Source organism: Erinaceus europaeus, chromosome 2 (assembly GCF_950295315.1).
Source record: "Erinaceus europaeus chromosome 2, mEriEur2.1, whole genome shotgun sequence".
NCBI classification, from domain to species: Eukaryota; Metazoa; Chordata; class Mammalia; order Eulipotyphla; family Erinaceidae; genus Erinaceus; species Erinaceus europaeus.
The window spans coordinates 164622204-164644565 of NC_080163.1; the positions used below are offsets into that span (position 1 = coordinate 164622204).

At 41.6% G+C, this 22362-nt stretch overlaps 1 protein-coding gene and 1 pseudogene across 3 annotated transcripts in view; both read left to right on the forward strand.

Annotated features, from left to right (window-relative positions):
- Nucleotides 1-5334: 5334 nt before the first annotated feature.
- Nucleotides 5335-22362, forward strand: part of C2H16orf87 (chromosome 2 C16orf87 homolog) — a 69573-nt gene continuing 52545 nt past the window's right edge. Inside the window, exons 1-2 of one of the 3 annotated variants that reach the window (XM_060185620.1) lie at nt 5335-5757; nt 13177-13273. In XM_060185620.1, coding sequence (XP_060041603.1) covers nt 5692-5757; nt 13177-13273 — 163 coding nt within the window. In that variant the 5' untranslated portion in view covers nt 5335-5691. The remainder of the gene's footprint in view (nt 5758-13176; nt 13274-22362) is intronic. The other 2 variants (XR_009548302.1, XM_007537708.3) reach the window with 2 other exon arrangements.
- LOC132537000 (NADH dehydrogenase [ubiquinone] 1 alpha subcomplex subunit 2-like) lies at nt 20835-22315 on the forward strand (annotated as a pseudogene).

Sequence of the window (22362 nt, forward strand, 5' to 3'; positions counted from 1 at the left end):
TACTTCTAAAGCTTTTCCATAAGACTGAAGAAACAGGAACACTCCCTTCCACTTTCTATGAAGCCATCATGAGTCATCTCCCTTGAGTCGCTGAATGAGTAGCAGCCCAGGCTGGCTCTGGTCGTGATCTCTCCATCCCAGAGAGTATGCGCCCAGGAAGAGGTACCCCCACACTAGCTCAGCAATGTTAAGTGAAATAAGTCAGAAACAGAAGAATGAATATGTGATGATCTCACTCTCAGACAGAAGTTGAAAAACAAGATCAGAAGAGAAAACACAAGTGGAACCTAAACAGGAGTTTGTGTATTGCACCACTCTATTGTAGGTTGGGGGGAAAGTACAGGTCCTGGAAATGGATGACAGATCTAATGGGGGCTGTACAACAGTGGAAAACTGAGAAATGTTATGCATGTACAAACTATTGTATTTAATGTTGAATGTAAAACATTAATACCCTGATAAATAAATTGAAAGAAAAAAAAAAGAAAGTCATATCAAGGAGGTCAGGCAACGGTATACCCATTAGAGCATGTATCAGAGTGATACTCTGGTTCTCTCTTGTTTCTCTCTCTATATATATATCATAGATAAATACTTATTTATTTGATAGATACAGAAATTAAGAGGGAAGGGGAAGATAGAAGGATAAGGACACCTGTAGTGGTGTGACCCCAACAGGAGTTTGGGACTTTTAGCATAGAAATTATGTCAGCCTTAGGATGTGTGACAGGAAGGGAATGTACAAAAGGCAGTGACCAGAGCAGGTCACCTTTTCTGGCTGCTGCTTCATCTTGACAAAGGTGTACCAGGTATCCTCCATGGCTACTTCTCCTGGGAACTGGACACGTGTGACTCTGCTAGCCACTAAACTTTTAGACCCCTCTACAGCCATAAGCAACCTATACCTCAGCTGATAATTCTTTATCTTATGGGAATGAACTTTTTATAACTATATTTAGACTTTATGGACCTAGCATAGACTTTCAAAAAAATATTTATTTATTTATTCCCTTTTGTTGCCCTTTTTTTATTGTTGTAGTTACTGATTTCGTCATTCTTGGATAGGACAGAGAGAAATGGAGAGAAGACAGGAAGATAGAGGGGGAAGAGAAAGACAGACACCTGCAGACCTGCTTCACTTGTGAAGCAGCTCCCCTGCAGGTTGGGAACTGGGGGCTTGAACCAGAATCCTTATGCTGGTCCTTGAGCTTTGTGCCACTTGCGCTTAACCTGCTGCACTACCACTGAAATCCCGGACCTAGTGTACTGTTAACCCAACTGCTTATTTTGTGTTTTACCTGTCTCACCCTAATAAAACCTTCTATTGTTTAAACCTGTCCTCAGCTCCCTGCTGTGAATCCTTAAGCCATTTAAGTTAAAACTTCAATATTGCAGCATTGCTTCACTGTGAAACCCGCCTACCCCCCCCACCCCCTATAAGTGGGGATTAGGTGCTTGAACCTTGGCCCTTGAGTATCATAACATGTACACCAGGTGCATCACAACCTGGCTCCTAAACAAATACAGCTTTAAAAACAGAAAGCTTCTTTCAAATCTCTCTCTCTCTCTATCTCTCTCTCTCTCTCTCTATATATATATATATAGTCAGCAAACAAATAGAGGGCAACTAACCCACTAGGGAAAGATAGAAACAGACTGGGGTACAGACAACCTGCTATATCCATGTCCAGTGGAGAAGCAATTACAGAAGCCAGAACTCCCACCTTCTGCAACCCATAAAAAGTTTGGTCCATACTCCCAGAGGGGGAGAAATGTTGGGGGAAGACCAGAAGGCTCTGAGCTCTAATTCCATCAGGATCCTGAGCGAGAAGAGGGAAAAAAAAAAAAAAAAAGGTAGGTCATTCAGAAATAGCAATAGGTGTAGGTGTATCTTAGAAAGGAAAGGAAGGCAGGACCATAGGGGGGAAAATGGGAAAATATATATAATAGTAAACCCATTTGTGACCTTGAGAGAATTATTACAATTTCCAATGGAGGGGATGAGGACACAGAACTCTAGTGGTGGAAATGATATAAAACTGTACTTGTTTGGTGAAGCAGGTCTGCAGGTGTCTCTTTCTCTCCCCCTCTCTGTCTTCCTCTCCTCTCTCCATTTCTCTCTGTCCTATCCAACAACAACATCGATAACAACAACAATAATGAGAACAACAATAAAACAACAAGGGAAACTAAAGGGAATAAATAAAAGTAAAAAAAACTGTCTTTGTTGCTTAGTAATTTTGTAAATCAATATTAAGTCAGTAATAAAATTAAAAAAAAGAAAAGAATGGAGAGTGGGCAAAGAACTGTTCAGCTCTGGCAAAAGGAGCTATTTGGGGATAGAATTAAATTCTTAGGGATTAAATAAGTGCTCTATGTACTAGTTTTCCCTTTCCCCCTCATTTCTCTAATTGCTCTGGTTAATTTTCAACACTGCATTCAACAGAAGTGGTAAAAGCAGACTTTCTTGTCTTGTTCTTGATCTTTGGGCAGGGTGTGGGGGTCAAGTTAACATACTAGGAAGCCTTTCAGTATGATGTTAGCTTTGGTTTTTCATATATAGTCTTAATAATTTTAAAGACATCCCCTTCCATTCCAAGTTTTCCTTTTTAAAAAATGGTGACAGAACATGCATAACACAAAATTCATCACATCAAACATTTTTTTACAGTTTTCTTTTTTTTTCTGATGCCAGGGTTATGGCTGGGGCTTGGGGTCAGCACTACCAACCTACTGCTTCTGGAGGCCATTTTTTTCCCTTTTGTTCTCCCTATTTTTTTAATTGGATAGGACAGAAAGACATTGAGAGGAAATGCGGGGACAGAAAGGGAGAGAGACAGAGAGACAAATGCAGACCCACTTCACCACTTGAGAAGCTACCCCCTGCATGTGGGGAGTGAGGGTTAGAACCTGGGTACTTGAACATGGTATTGTGTGTGTGTTTAACCAGGTGCACCACCTCCTGGCCGGTACCCACATCAGACATTTTAAAAATAGCTTTTAAAAAGATTTAATATATATATATATATATATATTTATTTATTTATTTATAAGAGAAGTAGGGAGAAAAAGAGGGAGAAGGATCCAGATATCACTCTGGTACATGTACTGCTGGAGATCGAACTCAGGAGCTCATGCTTAAGAACTTAGTGCTTACTTTATGCACTGCACCACCACCCGGTAATGTTCAGTGACATTAAGAACATTGCTGTGGGGGGTCGGGCGGTGGCGCAGTGGGTTAAGCGCACGTGGCGCAAAGCGCAGGGACGGGCGTAAGGATCCCGGTTCGAGCCCCTGGCTTCCCACCTGCATGGGAGTCGCTTCACAGGCGGTGAGGCAGGTCTGCAGGTGTCTATCTTTCTCTCCCCCTCTCTCTCTGTCTTCCCCTCCTCTCTCCATTTCTCTCTGTCCTATCCAACAACAAAGCAACGTCAACAATGGCAATAATAATGGCAACGAGGCTGCAACAACTAGGGCAACAAAAAGGGGGAAAAATGGCCTCCAGGAGCGGTGGATTCATGGTGCAGGCACCGAGCCCAGCAATAACCCTGGAGGAACAAAAAAAAAAAAAAAAAAACATTGCTGTGCATCTAAATTTAATCTCTTACATCACATGTGCCAGAATGGTGATCAGGTTTTCTCACTTTCCTTCATCCTCTCTCTCAGAAACAAACACACACATATATATAATCGATTCCTGGAGGTGGCACAGTGGATAAAGTTAACACTCACAGGCATGAGGTCTTGAGTTCAAGCCCCAGTATCACATGAGCCAGACTGATGTTTTGCTTTACTAGTAAATCTTAAAACAAAGAAAGTACCCCCTCCACAAAAATAAGTACTATTGTGCAATGTCATCACTATGTCTAGTTTTGCATTGTTTTTCATCCTCTCAAAGAGAAAAAGAAAGACCACCAGGAGCTGTGGAGTCATTGTGCAACAATCCATAGCAACAAGAGACAGGGAGAGAGGGGGAGAGGGTGGGGAGTGGGGAAGAGGGGGGATAGGGGGACAGAGGAGGAGAGGGAGGGGAGAGGGGGAAGAGGGGGAGAGGAAGGGGAGGGGGCGGAGAGGGGGAGAGATTGGGGAGGGGAGGAGGAGGGGGGAGGAAGGGGAAGAGGGAGAGGGAGAGAAGGGGAGGGGGAGTGAGGGGAAGGGGAAAAGGGGGAAGGGGGGAGAGGGGGAAGAAGGGGAGGAGGAGAGGAGAGGGGGAGAGGGAGGGGTAGAGGGAGGGGGGCTGGATGGTAGCACAGTGGGTTAAGCTTATATGCGCAAGGACCAGCTTAAGGATCAGAGTTTGATCCCCCTGCTCCCCAAACACAGGTGGTGAAGCAGGTCTGCAGATGTCTGTCTTTCTCTCCCCCTCTGTCTTCCCTTCTCTCTGTCCTATCCAACAACAGCAAGGGTAACAATAACAACAACAAGTGCAACAAAATGGGAAAAATGGCCTCCAGGAGCAGTGGATTCATAGTGCAGACACTGAGCCCCAGCGATAACCCTGCGGGAAAGAGTGAGGAAGGGAGGGAGGGAGAGAGAGACAGAGAGAGACAGACAATGAATTTGGGGACCTCATGCTTGAGAGTTCAATGCGTATCCACTGCGCCACCTCTTGGACTGCATTTTGTTTTCCGACACAGACAGAAAGAACTAGAACACAATACTGAAACTTTCTTCAGTGGAGTGGGCGTGTTTGTGTGTGTGTGTGTGTGGGGGGGCACTCCAACAAGCATCACAAGCAGCGCACTATCCAAGTGAGCTATTCTGCGGCTGTTGGACTTCTGACCAGCAAGTACAGCACTCTCAGAGTCCTACCTTCCCAGCACACTCTCATCTTTAGTGATTAAAAAAAGGTTCTTGTGGTGGGGGGTGGGGTGGCGCAGTGGATAAAACAGTACTCTCAAGCATAAGGTCTTTAGTTCAGTCCCCGGCAGCACAAGTACCAGAGAGATGTCTGGTTCTTTCTATCTTTCTCATCAATCAATCAATCAATAAAATCTTAAAAAATAAAATATATTTTTAGAAGAGGTTCTTCACAGTGAACAGTAAGAAACAGCGGTCTTATCTGGACTGCATTTTATTCAAATTTGCGTGAGTCAATTATTAAATCAATGAATGAATTTTCACCTCCAAGAGCTGGGTCCAGGATATTCATCAGAGGTCAATTCCTATTCCTCAGTGATTACTCTCCTACATTTACAGAAAAGCTTTGAATCTCCTGATCTGGGGTGGGCGCATCCCTTCTTCCGCTTTTCCTCACTTTCCCCTTCCCCTGGCGCGGAGGCGCACCCCGCCCCTCCGCCCGCCCAGTGTGCTCTCCTTGGGCGAGGGCGACGTCCGTCACACTTCAGTCCCGTCCAGGCCCCGCCCCCACGCAGTCCGCGGGCCGCGGGAAGACGCGGGTGTAGTCACGCCAAGCTAGCCTGCGTCTCTTCTCCTGAGAATCACGACACCCAGGAGGACCTGCGGGGGTCCGGCGCCTCGCGCCGTAGGAACGCCTGCCTGTCCGCCTGCCTCCGGGGCCTGGCGCCGGAGCCCCGCCCCCGCCGCCTCCGCGCGCCGATTTCTGGCCGTCTCGTGCCCGCGCGCGCACCCGCGGAAGCCTGAGTCTGGCGGGCCGGGCCGCTCGCTGCAGACGAAGGCCGAGCAGCTGAGGTGCAAGGGGAGGAGCCGCCGCCGCCGCCGGAGAGCAGCATGTCTGCAACTCGGGCCAAGAAAGTGAAGATGGCCACCAAATCCTGCCCCGAGTGCGACCAACAGGTGGGCGTCAGGGGCCGGCTCGCGGGCGGGCGGGCGGCCGTTGTGCGTGGCCGTTGTTTAAGGGGAGACCGCCTGGCGGCTCCCGGCTGCGGCGCTGTGGAGCCGGCCCTGGGCGCGGGCCTGGGCATCCGCGGGCGCGCTGAGTCCCAGGGCGCTCTCTCACCTGGTGGCGCCCCGCGGGGCAAGCGTGTCCGTCTGTCCTGAGGCCGCCGCGTGGCAGCTGCGTGGTCTTGCCGGCGGGTGACAGCGGCGAGAGTCGCAGGGAAGCGGCCGGGGACGCCGACTCGGAGTCCGGGCTTCCGAAGCCCCTGCAGCCTCGCAGCCTCGCTTTGTTCCCTTTTGAGGCGCCTCTGTTGCACCCTGAACCCCCAGACTGGCCCCACCGCCGCCTGGGCGAACGATGGATTGTGACAAAAGACCACAATGTAATCATTTTGTGTTTGTTAGTTTCCCCGAAATTTGCAAATGTCCTCTCGTGTCTTGACCGGAATGGTTTCTTGAGGTTGTTTTAACAACCGGGCGTTGATGCCTATCGCCTCCACCGCAGCTCCTTTCTGCTGGGGGCTGCTCTCCCTCCCGGCCGCGGGCGGTCTCCTCCGCTTCTTAAATTCAGTGTATGTGCTTCCAGACCCCGTAGAGGCGTCGACGCGCTCGCGAGTGTTATTTTCTCAAGCATTTTGGATACTTTCTTCATTGCGCTGTGTCATAGCTATATTGTTCAAAGTCTCATTTGACTACACTTTTTATTTAAACTTGAATCCTTCTGTTAGCATAACAGACCTTCCTCTACGACTGACGATCCTAATAAGTTAAAACTCCAGTAATTAAAACCATTCGCGTTGTCAGGACTTTCTTTCCAGCATGCAGATTTGGGTGTGTTTTTCATCTTCTTGCTACTCAGTGAATTTTCTTTTCAACTACCTTTCTGCTCAGTTCCTTTCCACTCCCTTCCTCCCTCCTTCCCTTCTTTCTTTCCTTCCTTCCTTCCTTCCTTCCTCCCTCTTCTTTCTAGAAAATGCTATGAAATGGGTGGAGACATTTTTAGTAAGCTGATTTTTGGAGCCTCAGGCATGAGAGTCTGCTTGCATAACCATTATGCTATCTGCCCCACTTTTTTTTTTTTTTAAAACAAGTTGACTTTTTAAAGCGAATGCTTTAAAGAGCAATCTGTGGATTGATCAAAATTTTGTAAAAAAAAAATTTGAAAACATTTACAGGAAAATAGTATACTTTTGATGGTACAGTATAAAAAATTTGTTTTTCAGACTTAAACCTCCGTTCTCAACATTAAGTCACAAAATTCTGACAATATTGAACTGTGATTTTTATTCCTTTTACAGATTATTTCAATACTTAAATCACTCCCTTTTGTAGAAATTGTGCAGATCCATAAGGTTTACATGGTATGCATTATGCAAGAATTTCTGTATGGCACACATTTCAAATCCTGACCCCGTTTTGCTTGGCATAAAGTAACCTTTTGGGGAAAATAACCTGTTTTTAGTATCCTACTTAAAGAAAGAGGAAAGGATAATAAACATATAGGAGTCCTTGTAACTTTTCAATAAAACATGAGCAGCATTTTATTTGGAAAGTTTATATTATAGTTTTGTTCTATACACATAACCCACCTCCAGCTGCCATAACAAAGTACTATAGATAGGGTGGCTGGAACAACAATACTGTAATTTATTTTCTCACAATCCTGGAGTCTGGAAGTTCAAGATCCTGGCAGAACTTTCTGGTCTGTTCTTAAAAGAGGTAGTAATACCATGATAAGGACAAATGCTCTCTCTGCTTCATCAAAATCTAATTAGTCACCTCCAAATACTATATATATTGGGTTTGGGAAGGAGATGGCTATGCAGTTTAGTCCATAGTAAGCTTCTTTCCTTTCTCTTTCTCTCTCTCTCCCCCCCTCCCCCTTTGTTTCTGTCTCTTCTTCTTCTAGCGTTTGCCCTTCTTCCGTAGCCAGTCAACAGCGTCAGGTTGAGCCTGATGTAAAGTTTCGAGACCTCCTTTGAATCTGGAGAGGTGGCAGTCGTTGACTATGTGGGTCATAGTCTGTCTGTAGCCGCAGGGGCAGTTCGGGTCATCTCTGGCTCCCCAGCGATGGAACATAGCGGCGCACTGGCCATGGCCTGTTCGATAGCGATTGAGGAGGGCCCAATCATAACGTGCTAGGTCAAAGCCGGGTTGACGCTTGCAGGGGTCTGTGATGAGGTGTTTGTTCTTTACCTCAGCTGACTGCCAGTTTCTGTCTCTCTGTCTCTGTCTCTCTCTCTGGGGTAGGGTGGAGAATTGAACCTGGAACTTTGGAGCCTCAGGCACCAGATGTCTTTGCATAACCATTATGCTATCAGTCACCACCCACTACTTTGTACTTTTTTTTTTTTTTTTAAGATTTATTTAGGAGAAAGGGAGTAGTGGAGAGAGAACTATAGCATCACTCTGGCACATGCAGGGCTGGGGACTGAGCTTGTACCCCATGCTTGAGAATCCAATCCACTGTGCCATCTCTTGGGTTGGAGCTACTTTGTAATTTAAAGTATTGGGTTGTTTGTACTTTACTACAAATACTTCATGTTATATAACTGACATAAAAATGAAAACTTGTGGGACTATGGATTGACCTGCCAACGCCATGGTCAGTGGGGAAGCAATTACAGAAGCAGACCTTCCACCTTCTGCACCCCATAATGTCCCTTGGTCCATGCTCCCAGAGGGATAAAGAATAGGAAAGCTATCAAGGGAGGGGATGGGATATGGAGTTTTGGTGGTGGGAATTGTGTGGAGTTGTACCCCTCTTATCCTATGGTTTTGTCAAGTATTTCCTTTTTATAAATACAAATTAAAAAAAGAGAAAACTTGGTGATTATTGACCTTTTATTAAAAATAACAAGAAAAATAAAGTAATTGTAGTTTCAAATTATTTGAAAGTGCAAACTTAATAGTTTATAAGAATTCAGAAAAACTTTTGCAAAAATAAATGCAAAGCCCTTGAGTAGATTTACATTTGTTCTGTGTGTAGGTTTAAAAACAGGCATGACAATTAGGAAATAAGAAGGATCTAGATTTTCAGTTGCTTTATATATCCTTTTTGCATGTCTACACTGAAATGTAAAAGTTTATAAGCCACAGTACTCTTCATTTTCAAAGGACTTCACATCCAGTAATTCTTAAGCTGAGCCACTGGAAATGTGGCTTGTTTCAAATATTTTGTATGTTCCTGGTTTGCTTTAAATTTTTTTGAAGATTTCTTAAAAGCTTATTTATTTATTTTTTTTTATGAGACAGAAACCAGATCACCACTCAGGTGAAAAACACCTGCAAGATCAAAAGTCCTACACTGTTTCACCAATTTTTTAAAGAGTTAAGAAAAGATAAAAAAGAAAGGGGGTGGGGGGTCCAGCTGTAGCATATGGCTATGCTGCAGATGGTGAGGCTATGTCAAGGTGGGGGCCTCAGGCATACAAGTCTTGTGTTCTAAAACTGAGCTATATCACTCCAACCCTATTATAGCTTATATTTTGATAGAGCAGATTTTCTTTTTGTTCCATGCACAGGAAAATTTATGTCATATGTAGCAAGTATTTGATACATGTAACCTTGATTCTGTTAGTAGCAATGGATGTAAATTTTCTATAATTTTTTTTTTTTTTTTTTTTTTTTGGCCACCAGGTTTATTGCTGGGGCTCAACCTGGGGCTCGGTGCCTGCACTATGAATCCACTGCTCCTGGAGGCTATTTTTTCCCCTTTGTTGCCCTTGTTTATCCGCGAGGTTGTTTTTGTTGTCAGTTGGACAGAGAGAAATGGAGAGAGGATGGGAAGACAGAGGGGGAAAGACACCTGCATATCTGCTTCACCGGATCCGTGCACCAGTCCTTGGCGCTTTGTGCGCTTAACCTGCTGCGCTACCACCCAGCACCCTGTATTTAGTCTTTTAAAAGCTCAACTTTTCTTTTTTTTCTCTTCTTAGATCTTTAAAAAATTGGTGAAACATTGTAGTACTTTTGATCTTGAGTTGTATTCACCTTTTTACTTATAAAATATACAACCAGGGGATCAGGCAGTAGTGCAGCGGGTTAAGCGCACCTGGCATGAAGCTCAAGGACTGGCTTAAGGATCCCAGTTCAAGCCCCTGGCTCCCCACCTCTGGGGGGGGGGGCTCACTTCATAAGCGGTGAAGCAAATATGCAGGTGTCTGTCTTTCTCTCCCCCTCTCTGTCTTCCCCGCCTCTCCATTTCTCTCTGTCCTACCCAACAACAAGGACATCAATAACAATAACCACAACAATGATTAAAAAAACAACTAGAACAACAAAAAGGGAAAAAACAGCCTCCAGGAGCAGTGGATTCAGCCTCAGCAATAACCCTGGAGGCAAAAACAACAACAACAACAAAAAAACATATAACCAGCATAAATAGACTTGGATTTTGTTTTCCCATTTTAAATGTATGGCATTAGAACTTTTCTGTTATCTTTGACATTATAGTGAAATTTGAAGAAAGGTTATTTGCCAGTTATTGCTTGGGCTTGCTACAATTTTGACCAGAGGATGAGAGACAGATAAGTATATAGAGAGGGATATAGAGGAAAGGCACCTGCAGTACTACTCTACTCCTCATCTGCTCATACTCCCCCTGTGGGTTGGGTGGGGGGCTTAAATCTGAGTTCTCTCCTATCATAACATGCTCTCTGCTAGGACCACCATATGGTCCCCTAATTGTTTTAATACTAACTATAATGGTCCTTGGGTCACCAAAAACCAGAAATATAACCCAACAAAGAGTGGTCAAAGGAACTGTCCAAATAGTACAGCTCCTTCTATAAAATAAATACCATTCACTAGGAAGTGTAGCAATAGCCTACGAGTTGCATTGCTTGTGTATTCTGGATCTCAAAGCCAGAAGTTTCTCATATAACTGTAGCACTTTATAGTACTGAGTAGAAAAGGGTTGATGCAGTTTGCTGTGTATAAGGCAAGAGATCTAAATTTCAGTTTATTGAGTTTCATGGTTGGAAAAATATCTTGTTTCATAGTAAAGGATCTGTTGAATAAGAACATCATGTTACTTTGTTTTTTGGATAATATTAATTTAAAACAGTTTATATTCATCTAATGCCCTTAATGATATGTTTAAGTGTAAAGGAAATGAGTCAGTGTCTTGGTTTCTGTGAAGATGTGGAAAAAAAAAAAAGCAGGCATACCTATTTTAGCTTGATTGAAATACATAATATGTTTCCTATCAAGGTTTGTCTTAGTTAAACAAGCATTAGAGACATATTTGAAGTTGTTATTTTTATAGGAATCATTATTTTTTTAAAATTCAAACTAGAGGACCTTTGTTATTTCTTATGCAAAAACAAAGGAATTGGCCAAACTTACTAAGGTAATTAGATCCAAGCTTTTTATTTGTAACTTAACTTTTATACAGGCAACTGGTATTTATTTTACAGAAGGAGCTGTACTATTTGGACAGTTCCTTTGACCACTCTTTGTTGGGTTATGTTTCTGGTTTTTGGTGACCCAAGGACCATTATAGTTAGTATTAAAACAATTATGGGGTTAATTCTGAATTTTTTATTTTATTTTATTTTTTTATTTAAGAAAGGATTAATTAACAAAACCATAGGGTAGGAGGGGTACAATTCCACATAATTCCCACCACCCAATCTCCATTTCCCACCCCCTCCCCTGATAGTTTTCCCACTCTCTATCTCTCTGGGAGCATGGACCCAGTGTCATTGTGGGTTGCAGAAGGTAGAAGGTCTGGCTTTTGTAATTGCTTCCCCGCTGAACATGGGCGTTGACTGGTTGGTCCATACTCCCAGTCTGCCTCTCTCTTTCCCTAGTAGGGTGGGTCTCGGGGGAAGCGGAGCTCCAGGACACATTGGTGGGGTCTTTAGGGAAGCCTGGCCAGCATCCTGATGACATCTGGAACCTGGTGACTGAAAAGAGAGTTAACATAATAAGCCAAACAAATTGTTGAGCAATCATGGACCCAAAGCTTGGAATAGTGGAGAGGAAGTGTTAGGGGGCACTCACTGTAAACTCTAGTGTACTTCTGCTTTCAGGCATATATTTTGCAGTAGTTTACGGATACGTGTGAACATATGCTCTCTCTCACAGAAACTGGTGTATATCTAGGTTTTGGGACTTTGTTAGAAAGTGAACCACTTGAGATGAAATTAGAGTATACTATGAAAGGAAAGGTCTCACCCGAGTAATGAAGTTGAAGGGTTGTCATTCCACACGTGAAGTCTCTGGACACAGTCTGAAGTGAAGCATGTTGAGGTGGCAATCGTGTTGGTTAGGTTGTGATCGGCGGATGCAATATTATTTGATATGGATTGGGAGAGGCATATGGGAAAGTGGGCCCTATCCAATGGTTCCAGGACTGGAGGAAGTAGAGGCTCCATAGTGGAGATGTGAGGTTCCTGCTGTCTTAGGGTTCAAAAGGACAATGGATAGTTAATGTTATCATCACATTATTTGGTAATTGGGTTAACTTTGAAAAGTCCTTTTGTTAGGGTTTGCTGTACAGTACCCAGTATCTTGTATATAGCTGTGCTATTGGTTGCTGGTTAATTCTGAATTTTACAAAATGACTTTCTATAGTATTAAAATGTAGAATTGACACCCACTTTGCAAATCTAGAAGCAGAATCCCAAAGAGCAAGTTGTCTTTAAGTGTCCTTGATCTGGGACTGTATGATCTTATGTCAACTCTTTTTTTTTTTTTTTTGTTAAACTTTATTTATTTATTTATTATTGGATAGAGACAGAGAGAAATTGAGGGGAAGGGGAGATAGAGATAGAGAGAGACAGAGAGATACCTGCAACCCTGCCCACCACTTGTGAAGCTTTCCCTGTGCAGGTGGGGACCAGGGGCTTGAACACAGGTCCTTACGCACTGTAGTATGTGCACTTAACCAGGTGAGCCACCGCCTGGCCTCCTTTATGTCAACTCTTAAGTTTCTCCTATATTCTCTTGTTTATACTATACTCCTGTCTGTCATACTTTTTTTGTTGTTGTTGTCAGTTGTAGTTAATATTTTACCCTTTCATGTTGGAACTGTGAAGCAATTTCAGTTCTTTTCCATTTTAAGTGTCTTGTTCTGTTTCTATTTCCAGTGTTTAATTTGAACTGCCATAGTCTTTTCTTTTTATTTATTTATTTATTTATTTGCCATCAGGGTTACTGCTAGGACTTGATGTCAGTGAAGCTTAAAATGCTTCAATGACTCTCCATCCTCCCAAAATAAAAATAAAATAAAATAAGTGTTTATAAACTTCAGTATTATGTCTCTCCCCATCTAAAAATGTTTGCCTTGGAGTGGTGAAACCCCTGAGTTAGCCAAAAATAAATAACAGTAAAAATTAATAATACTTAATTTTTTCTTTTTTCCTACAGGTTCCTGTTGCGTGTAAATCATGTCCTTGTGGCTATATATTTATTAGCAGAAAACTACTTAATGCAAAACACCCAGAGAAATCACTACCTTCTACTGGTGAGCATTTACAACATATTAAGCTTTCTGATGGTAGAAATTTAAAATTAGTTTCTGTAAATTTACTACTTATATTCTTTGTTAAAGTTAAAATTGTGACTTATTCTAATATGCTTTTTATTTCCTATTCTAGTTTGCTGTTCGTTTTATATAAATATTAATGCCATAAGACATATAGTTTATAAAAAAAATTTTTCTATTTTTTTATTTTGGGAAGATGGAGAGCCATTGAAGCACTTCATTAAAATTTCAGAGAGCAACCTGATCTGGTTAAAAAAGAAAGTTTAGGGGGTTGAGTGGTAGCACAGCAGGTCAAGCGCACATGGCATGAAGTGCAAGGACCTGTGTAAAGATCCTGGTTTGAGCTCCTGGCTCCCCACCTATAGGGGGGTCGCTTCACAAGGTGAAGTAGGTCTGCAGGTGTCTGTCTTTCTCTCCCCCTCTCTGTTGTCCCCTCCTCTCTCAATTTCTCTCTGTCCTATGCAATAGCAACAGCAGCAATAACAATAACAACAAAGGCAACAATACAAATGGGAAAAATGGCCTACAGGAGCAGTGGATTTGAGCCCCAGTGATAACCCTGGAGGCAAGAAGAAAAAAAGAAAGTTTAAGTCATAATTGACATTTAATAAATTGAATATCTCTAAAGTTTACAGTTTAATACATTTTGTGATATATTTATACCCAACAATCACCACAATCAAGATAATGAAAATATTCATCATTCCCCAGAGTTGTGTACTTCCTCTTTGTAATCTTTCTTTCCTGATATCCTCACTCAAATTGTCACTAGTCTACTTTCTGTCACTATTTTAGAATTTTATATAAATGGAATCACACACTATATATACTATTTTTGTTTGTTTTAGCCTAGCACCTTTTCACTGAGCGTAATGTCTCAGCTGTGTTGTATATCAATAAGTATTCATTCCCTTTTATTATATAGTAATATTATTTCTGTTGATATGCAGTGATTTGTTGATCTGATCAAGGGTTCATGGCCAACTATGTTCTTTCCATACATAGTACTGATAAAATTTGTAGCAGTAAATTTAGAATGTCTAACAGTAATTATGTTTGAATTTTATTTTTTCATTAATGTATGAAAAAATAGTTTGGACTTACAAACTTAGTTTTTTAATGAATGTTTATGGACATGTTAAAAGATGACATTTTGGGAGTTGGGCCGTAGCGCAGCGGGTTAAGTGCAGGTGGCGGAAAGTGCAAGGACTGGCATAAGGATCCCGGTTTGAGCCCCTGGCTCCCCACCTGCAGGGTAGTCTCTTCACAGGCGGTGAAGCAGGTCTGCAGGTGTCTATCTTTCTCTCCCCATCTCTGTCTTCCCCTTCTCTCTTCATTTCTCTCTGTCCTATCCAACAATGATGACATCAATAAAAACAATTACAACAATAAAATTTTTTTAAAAAAAGATGACTATTGTTTTTGGGTAAAATCAGAATCTCTGATATATGATATACCCGTATATGATATCGCCATATACGGGTAGAACTAATGTGTTAAAAGAGTTAAAATCATTTGAAGTACAGGGAAGAAAGTATACAATTGCTCCAAGGTTTCTGACTTGGATTACTGGTTAGAAAGAAAATACACAAAGAAAGATGATTTTTGTAGGAAAGATGAATATAATTGCAAAAAAAAGCAGATATAATTGCAAAACATTATCCATGTGGATTCTCCTATTTGACACTGTAGTCTGTGGACACACAGTGTAGTCTGGACATATACTTAGGTGTCTTAGCTGGGATAAAAAAGCTCTGTGTCATTAGCCACTGATTGGTTCATGGGGTGCATGAACTTGTGATAGAGTCTAGGGTAGAAGATTAGAAAGAGGAAGGAGTATAGGAAATGATCTGAAAAACTAAAGTTGAAGGGTTGAAATGGGAAGGCAGGTCATGTCAACTGAGAAGAAATTTTAACTGTGGAAATGAGTTAGTGTAAAGTCATGATGAATGAAAAGCATTACATTATTTCACATTTAGAGTTTCCTAAAGTGAAATGAAAATGAAACATTGAAACCTAGAAACTCCAAGAAAGAGCCAACAAAATAAAGAATAGTCAGGAAGGAGAAAAAAAATGATTAACTGTGCCTAGAAGCCACTGGCAAAAAGAGTTTTAAGGAGAAAGGCTGACTATTCAAGGCCCCAAGACAAACAGAAAACAGCAAGAGAAAAGTTAACAATCAGTTAGTTGATTATGTGCATAAAGCCCTCAAGTTCCATCTCTGGCATTGCATATGTTGGAGTTGATCTCTGGTTTCTCTCATTGAAAAAAAAATTAATCTAAAAAAGTTTTAGAAAAAATTAATCTTTAACTGTAAAGAAAAGAAAATATTTTTAAAAAGTGAATTCAGTACCACACCAGTGATGTAGCTGATAGGTAGAACATATGCTTTGCATTTATGAGACCTAATATCTATAACAACCACAAAAAAAATATTCAGAGTCTGAAAGACAGGGTGATACAGTGCCTATTGCAAGACCTGGCTTCAGGTTCTACTCTTGTTATTCTCTAACAAGTTTATTACCCCCAAGTAACTGCTGTTTGCTTATATATAATATTTACAGTACCAGCTGTAGGGACAGTTGAATTATTGATATTAAGTACATATGAAAATAACAAAGTTTTTATTATAGGTTATCAGTTAATACTCATTTTTTCAGTAGAATTTCTTACAAGCCAGACGTACCTTGTATAATAGATATTTAGGGAATTGAGAGTAGTGTAACTTTTAAATCTTTCTAATTTATTAAATGTTTAATGACCCTCATGCCTATGTACATCTAAGTTTTTATTATATTATTTTTTAATTTATTTTCCCTTTTGTTGCCCCTGTTGTTTTATTGTTGTAGTTATTGTTTTTGTTATTGATGTTGTCATTGTTAAATAGGACAGAGAGAAATGGAGAGACAAGGGGAAGATGGGGGAGAGAAAGATAAACACCTGCAGACCTGTTTCACTGCCTGTGAAGCGACTTCTCTGCAGGTGGGGATCTGGAGGCTCGAACTGGAATCCATAAGCTGGCCCTGCGCTTTGCGTGCCATGTGTGCTTAACCTGCTGTGCTGCCGCCCGACTCCCTGGACATCTTATTTTTGGCATGAGGGTCCAAGCTATTGAAAAAGGAAAGTTTCTTCAACAAATGGTATTTGGGTTGAAATATGCAGAAGAATGAAACTGAAATACTACATTTCACCACACACAAAGTAAACTACAAATAGATCAAGGACTTGGATGTTAGACCAGAAATTATCCAATACTTAGAGGAATATACTGGCAGAACTCTTTTCCATCTAAATTTTATAGGCATCTTCAAAGACAGAAGCCTAATTGAAAGGAAGACAAAACAAAAATAAACCAATGGGACAGGTGGAAATTGAGAAGGGCAGGGGTGATAGAGAGGAGAGACAAAGATATCTGCAGACTTGCTTCACTGTTCTGGAGCTCCCCACTTCCCCACAGATGTGGAGTGGGGACTCAGACCTGGGTTTTCACTCATGGTAATGTGTGCACTTAACTGGGTGTACAACCACCCAGCCCCCTTCTCATTGTCTTTTTTAAAGGAAGTGGTAATGGGTTGAGAAAATAAATTTATACTTTTCAGTATTACTATCTGAAGACAAATTAACAGGCCAGGACTGATAAATAAGCAAAGAACTTAGTAGATGATATATCCATCTTTAGTTAAAGGAAGATGGAGAAATGATTTTATTTTTATTTTTTTGTCAGTACTATTTATAACCCCCCAGGTGACTGTTTATTTACATAGTAAGTGATCTTCATAATTTAACTGAAATTTTGGTTTTGTTATTTCAGTAAACAAACCTCACATGCTAACCACTTAAAATTGTTGCACTTTCATAGATATAGCATGACATGCATATATATCTCCACTAGTGCTATCGCTGGGATTTGGTGCTGGCACTAAAACTGCTCCTCTGGCCATTCTCCCCACCTCCCCCCCTTTCTATTTATTGGGTATGACAGAGAAATTTAGAGGTGGGAGAGATTGAAATAGGGAAAAAGGAAGATAGACACCTACAGACCTGCTTCACTGTGAAGCACCCTCTCTGCAGGCGGGGAATAGGGCTTGGTGCACCTGGCCCCTGATAGATACTTTTAATTAGAAAAATGCATATCCTTACCCCATTCCTGTACTTTTAAAGTTCTTAATTATATAGATTATGTGATCACATCTCTATATTCACCTTTGAGTTGTTTTTTTTTTTTTATGGCATCTTTTTGTTTCCAGTTAAGAATGACTTTTAAGTTTGTTCTTCAGCTGTTATACCAAGATTTCTTTTCAGTATACTCCATGGATAATCTACTTTTTCTTATTGTCATGTACTCTGACTCTTTCCTCCCCCTCACATGTTTGTATTTCAGGAACAGATTTTCCAAACATTGTTTTAGACCTGGAAAATACATATTTAAAAAAATATTTATTTATTTATTCCTTTTTGTTGCCCTTGTTTTTGTATTATTGTAGTTATTATTGTTGTTATTGAAGTCGGCATTCTTGGATAGGAGAGAAATGGAGCGAGGAGGGGAAGAAAAAGATAGACACCTGTAGACCTGCTTCACCACCTGTGAAGTGACCCCCCTGCAGGTGGGGAGCTGGGAGACTCCAACCAGGATTCGCTGGGCCTTATGCTTTGCACCATGTGTGCTTAGCCCACTGCACTACTGCCCGACTCCTGGAAAATATTTTCAGAAAAGATGTGGTGATATATTTCCTGTCTTCCATTGTAAAAAATGCCTTTATTTTGCACTCATTCACTTGTGCCTCTCTTTTTTCCTCCCTTTCTCCCTCTGGGAGGGTATGGTTTTTGGATACTATATCAGGATAACCATCTACAGAAAAATTGACTAGCACTGAATTGGATAGTCTCCCTATTTAGAGATGGTAGATGACGTTAGCAGTACAGAACTTGGAGTTCAATGGCTCCATTAACATAGGTTTTTTTTTTTTTTTTTTTTTTTTTTGTTTTTGCCTCCAGGGTCACTGGGGCTTGGTGCCAGCACTATGAATCCACTGCTCCTGGTGGCATTTTCTCCATTTTGGATATGGTAGAGAGGAATTGAGAGGGGAGGGGAAGATAGGGAGAGAGAAAGATAGACACCTGCAGACGTGCTTCACCACATGCAAAGCGGCCTCCCTGCAGGTGAGGAGCTGGGGGCTCAAAATGGGATCCTTGTGCTGTGCACTACTGCCCGACCCCCACAACATAGGTTCTTTTCTTCCATTCTGAGATGCCCCCCCTTTTTAATTTCTTAATTGGGGTATTAATGTTTTATATTCTATAATAAATACAATAGTTTGTACATAACCTTTCTCAGTTTTCCACATAACAATACAACCCCCACTAGGTCCTCTGTCATCCTTTTTGGACCTGTAACCCCTACCCTCCTACCCACCCCAGAGTTGAGTCTTTTACTTTGGTGCAATATACCAACTCCAGTTCAGGTTCCACTTGTTTTTTTCTCTTCTGATCTTGTTTTTCAACTTCTGCCTGAGAGTGAGATCATCCCACATTCATTCTTCTGTTTCTGACTTACTTCACTTAACATCATTTCTTCAAGCTCCATCCAAGATGGGCTGAAAACGGTGACTTCACCGTTTTCAATAGCTGAGTAGTATTCCATTGTGTATATAGACCACAACTTACTCAGCCACTCATCTGTTGTTGGACACCTGGGTTGCTTCCAGGTTTTGGCTATTAAAAATTGTGCTGTTAAGAACATAGGTTTACACAAATCTTTTTGGATAGATGTGTTGAGTTCCCAGGAGAGGAATTGCAGGATCATAGGGTAGGTCCATTTCTAGCCTTCTGAGAGTTCTCCAGACTGTGCTTGGGATGGGCTTTTCATTCTTCATAGTTAACAAGGTGGCTGTTGTACTGTTAGGCATCCCATATGTATTCCAAGTAGGGAGAAAGGAGTGTGGTAGTTTTGTCTTCTAGCACTGATAATCTCTCCTCCATCTGATTTAGTCTACTTCTGACACCTCTTACCTCAACCTGAGCTGCATTCAAAGTGTCACACACTGTAGTTCTGTTTGGAGATGTTTGCTTCTGTACTTTGTAATTATTTGATAAAATGATCACTGAATTTTTGAATCTTTATAATTTCTTGGATTGATTTCAGAATGAGTTTTCTGAACTCTATCTTTGTTGTTTTTTCTAGATCTTTGTCTGGTCATTTGGGGTTTCTGTCATTGCTATGTATTTCTCAGTTTCTGCATTTAGTGTGGCTTTCCTTGTGCCAGCAGGGGGCATTGTGGCTAAGGTGTTGGATTTCTCTGTTTATATATCTTGGTGGTACAAAGGAGAATTTATCCTGTGTCTTTGATGCAGTATAGGGACTCCCTGCTGTTATTCTAGCCTCTGGGGTGGACGAGGACCTAGAGCGTAACAGCCTTGTAGAATTCCTTTCTCCTTAGTGTTCCAAGAAAAAACATGATTTATGGCCCCCCAAATTCCCTGCCTCCTTCCTCTGACCATGTGCTGTTGTTTGTACCAAAATGGCACCTGTTGCCACTGAGCATGGATTCTTAAGTTTGGGACCATTTCCGTCACTCCTGATCAGGCTGCTTGTGCCCACTTGTAACTAAGTAAGTTACTTAAGAAGTCAAATCTGTAAATTGCTGAGTTAAGTGTTGTTGTTTGTTTTTTAACAGTCTGATGGAGTGCTATGCTTCAGCCACAACACTAGAAATTGGTTGGGTTTTCTTTTCTTTTCAATTATCTTTGTTTATTGCATAGAGACAGTCAGAAATGAAGAGGGAAGGGGGTGACAGGAAGAGAGACAGGACTTCTGGGAGGCGTGGCCACAGAATATTTGGGACCAAATCGCCTCTCCTCCCAAAACAACAAATAAATACAATAAGAGACCCAACTGACGTCATAATCTACAGCTGAAAGTACTGCAGCCCCAAGATGGGTGCTTGTGTGCAGTTGGAGCCAAAAGGGGTGCAGGTTGAAGAACAGCAAAGTCAAATCAGAGCTCTGGGTGGCACAGGTGCTAAGCTGCGCCATTTTGGTTGATTGATTTCACTTTAAGTGCAGCAAGAAGGTAACATTGTTCCTAGTGTGGAAGAAAAGAGAGGCTTGAAACCTCTCAGTCAAAGGACTTGGGAGCTTTAGCCTTATGAATTTTAGGCAAGGACACAACATAAAATAGGGCATTTGTGACCACAAGACAGCCCAAAGCAACCACCACCACCCCCCACCTCATCCCACTAGCTGCAGATCAAACAAGAGAAACCTAGAGATCACAATAGCACCATCTGCTGGCCATCAATAACCAGCACAAAAAATTGCCCAAGCAGAGGAACAAAACTAAACAGCCAACCTGTTCTATTTCAGCCAGGCAGAAATGAAACAGAGGAAATTCAAGGAATTACAGACCTAGAGAGACTCTCAGAGACAGACTACACAGAGCTCATTATGGGGACTCTCCAAGAATTTATTTGTTTAATTAATTTTTTACCTTTTAAAAATATTTATTTCCTTTTGTTGCCCTTGTTGTTTTATTGTTGTAGTTATTATTATTGTTATTGATGTAATTGTAGTTGGATAGACAGAAATGGAGAGAGAAGGGGAAGACAGAGAGGGGGAGAGAAAGATAGACACCTGCAGAACTGCTTCACCGCCTGTGAAGCAACTCCCCTGCAGGTGGGGAGCTGGGGGCTTGAACTGGGATCCTTATGCAGGTCCTTGCACTTTGTGCCATGTGCGCTTAAGCTGCTGCGCTACCGCCTGACTCCCCAGACTCTTCAAGAATTTAAGCAAGGATATAATGGATTTTGGAACTAGCAGAGATGGCCGCAGCAGCTGGGAGTCGGACAATCAGGGACAGAGCCTTGTGTGAAATTTCGCATCCATTTATGCCAGTGTTTCCTGGGCAGCCAGGGTGTCAGGGACTTCATCGAGAAGCACTATGTGGAGCTGAAGAAGGTGAACCCCGACCTGCCCATTCTAATCCACGAATGCTCTAATGTGGAGCCCAAACTCTGGGCTCGCTACGTATTTGGCCAAGAAAATCATGTTTCTTTGAACAACTTCAGTACTGATCAGGTAACCAAAGCCTTGGAGAATGTGCTAAGTGAAGTGGCAAAGCAGCTTTCACTGAGGATTAAGAGCAACAGTACAACAGTCTGGTCTCTACTGGCTGAGTACAGTGTGGAGAAATGTGTTCTTTCATTGTCTATAAAGCTTACACTATAAAAAAAATTGAGCAATTAAAACACACAACAAAGGAACTTATAACAGAGTTCACTAAGAATCTTCAAATCTTGACAGAAGAAATTCAGTCAGCATTCCAGGGAGTAAAAGATCCTCTTAACTGCAATCCATGCCCAGGTAAGAAGGTTTAGGAAGTAGTTCCACACATTCAGAAGAGATCCTCTCCAGTCTAGAAGATAATGGCCAGCCTTCTCTTTCAGTTCAAAGATGAAGGATAGGAATGGTTTAGAAAGACCGAAGCAACTCTCTGTGAAATTGCAGACTCCATTAAAAGATCAAAAAATATAAGAGTGATAGGTATATCTGAGGAGGACAAGGCCAAAGGCCCAGAATCCATTTTCAGAGCAATTTTAGCTGAGAACTTCCCTCACTTAGAACATTAGAACTCACATCAGAACATTCTCATTTAAGAGGCACAGTGATTGTTCAGATTTATAAATATAAAAAGACCTAACGCCAACACATTATTGTAAAACTGTCTAAAGTCAATGACAAGGAAAAAAAACTGCTGGCTGCTAAGGAAAGAAGTTACATACAAAGGCAGAGCTATAAGATTTTCATCAGCATAAGGACTACCATAAGGATCCTGGTTCGAGCTCTTGGCTCCCCACCTGCAGGGGAGTCACTTCATAAGTGGTCAAACAGGTCTGCAGGTATCTATCTTTCTCTCCCCCTCTCTGTCTTCCCCTCCTCTCTCCATCTCTGTCCTACCTAACATCGACAACATCAATAACGACAATAATAACTACCACAACAATAAAAAAGGGCAATAAAAGGGAAAATTATATACTATATACTATATACATATATATATATATGTATATATA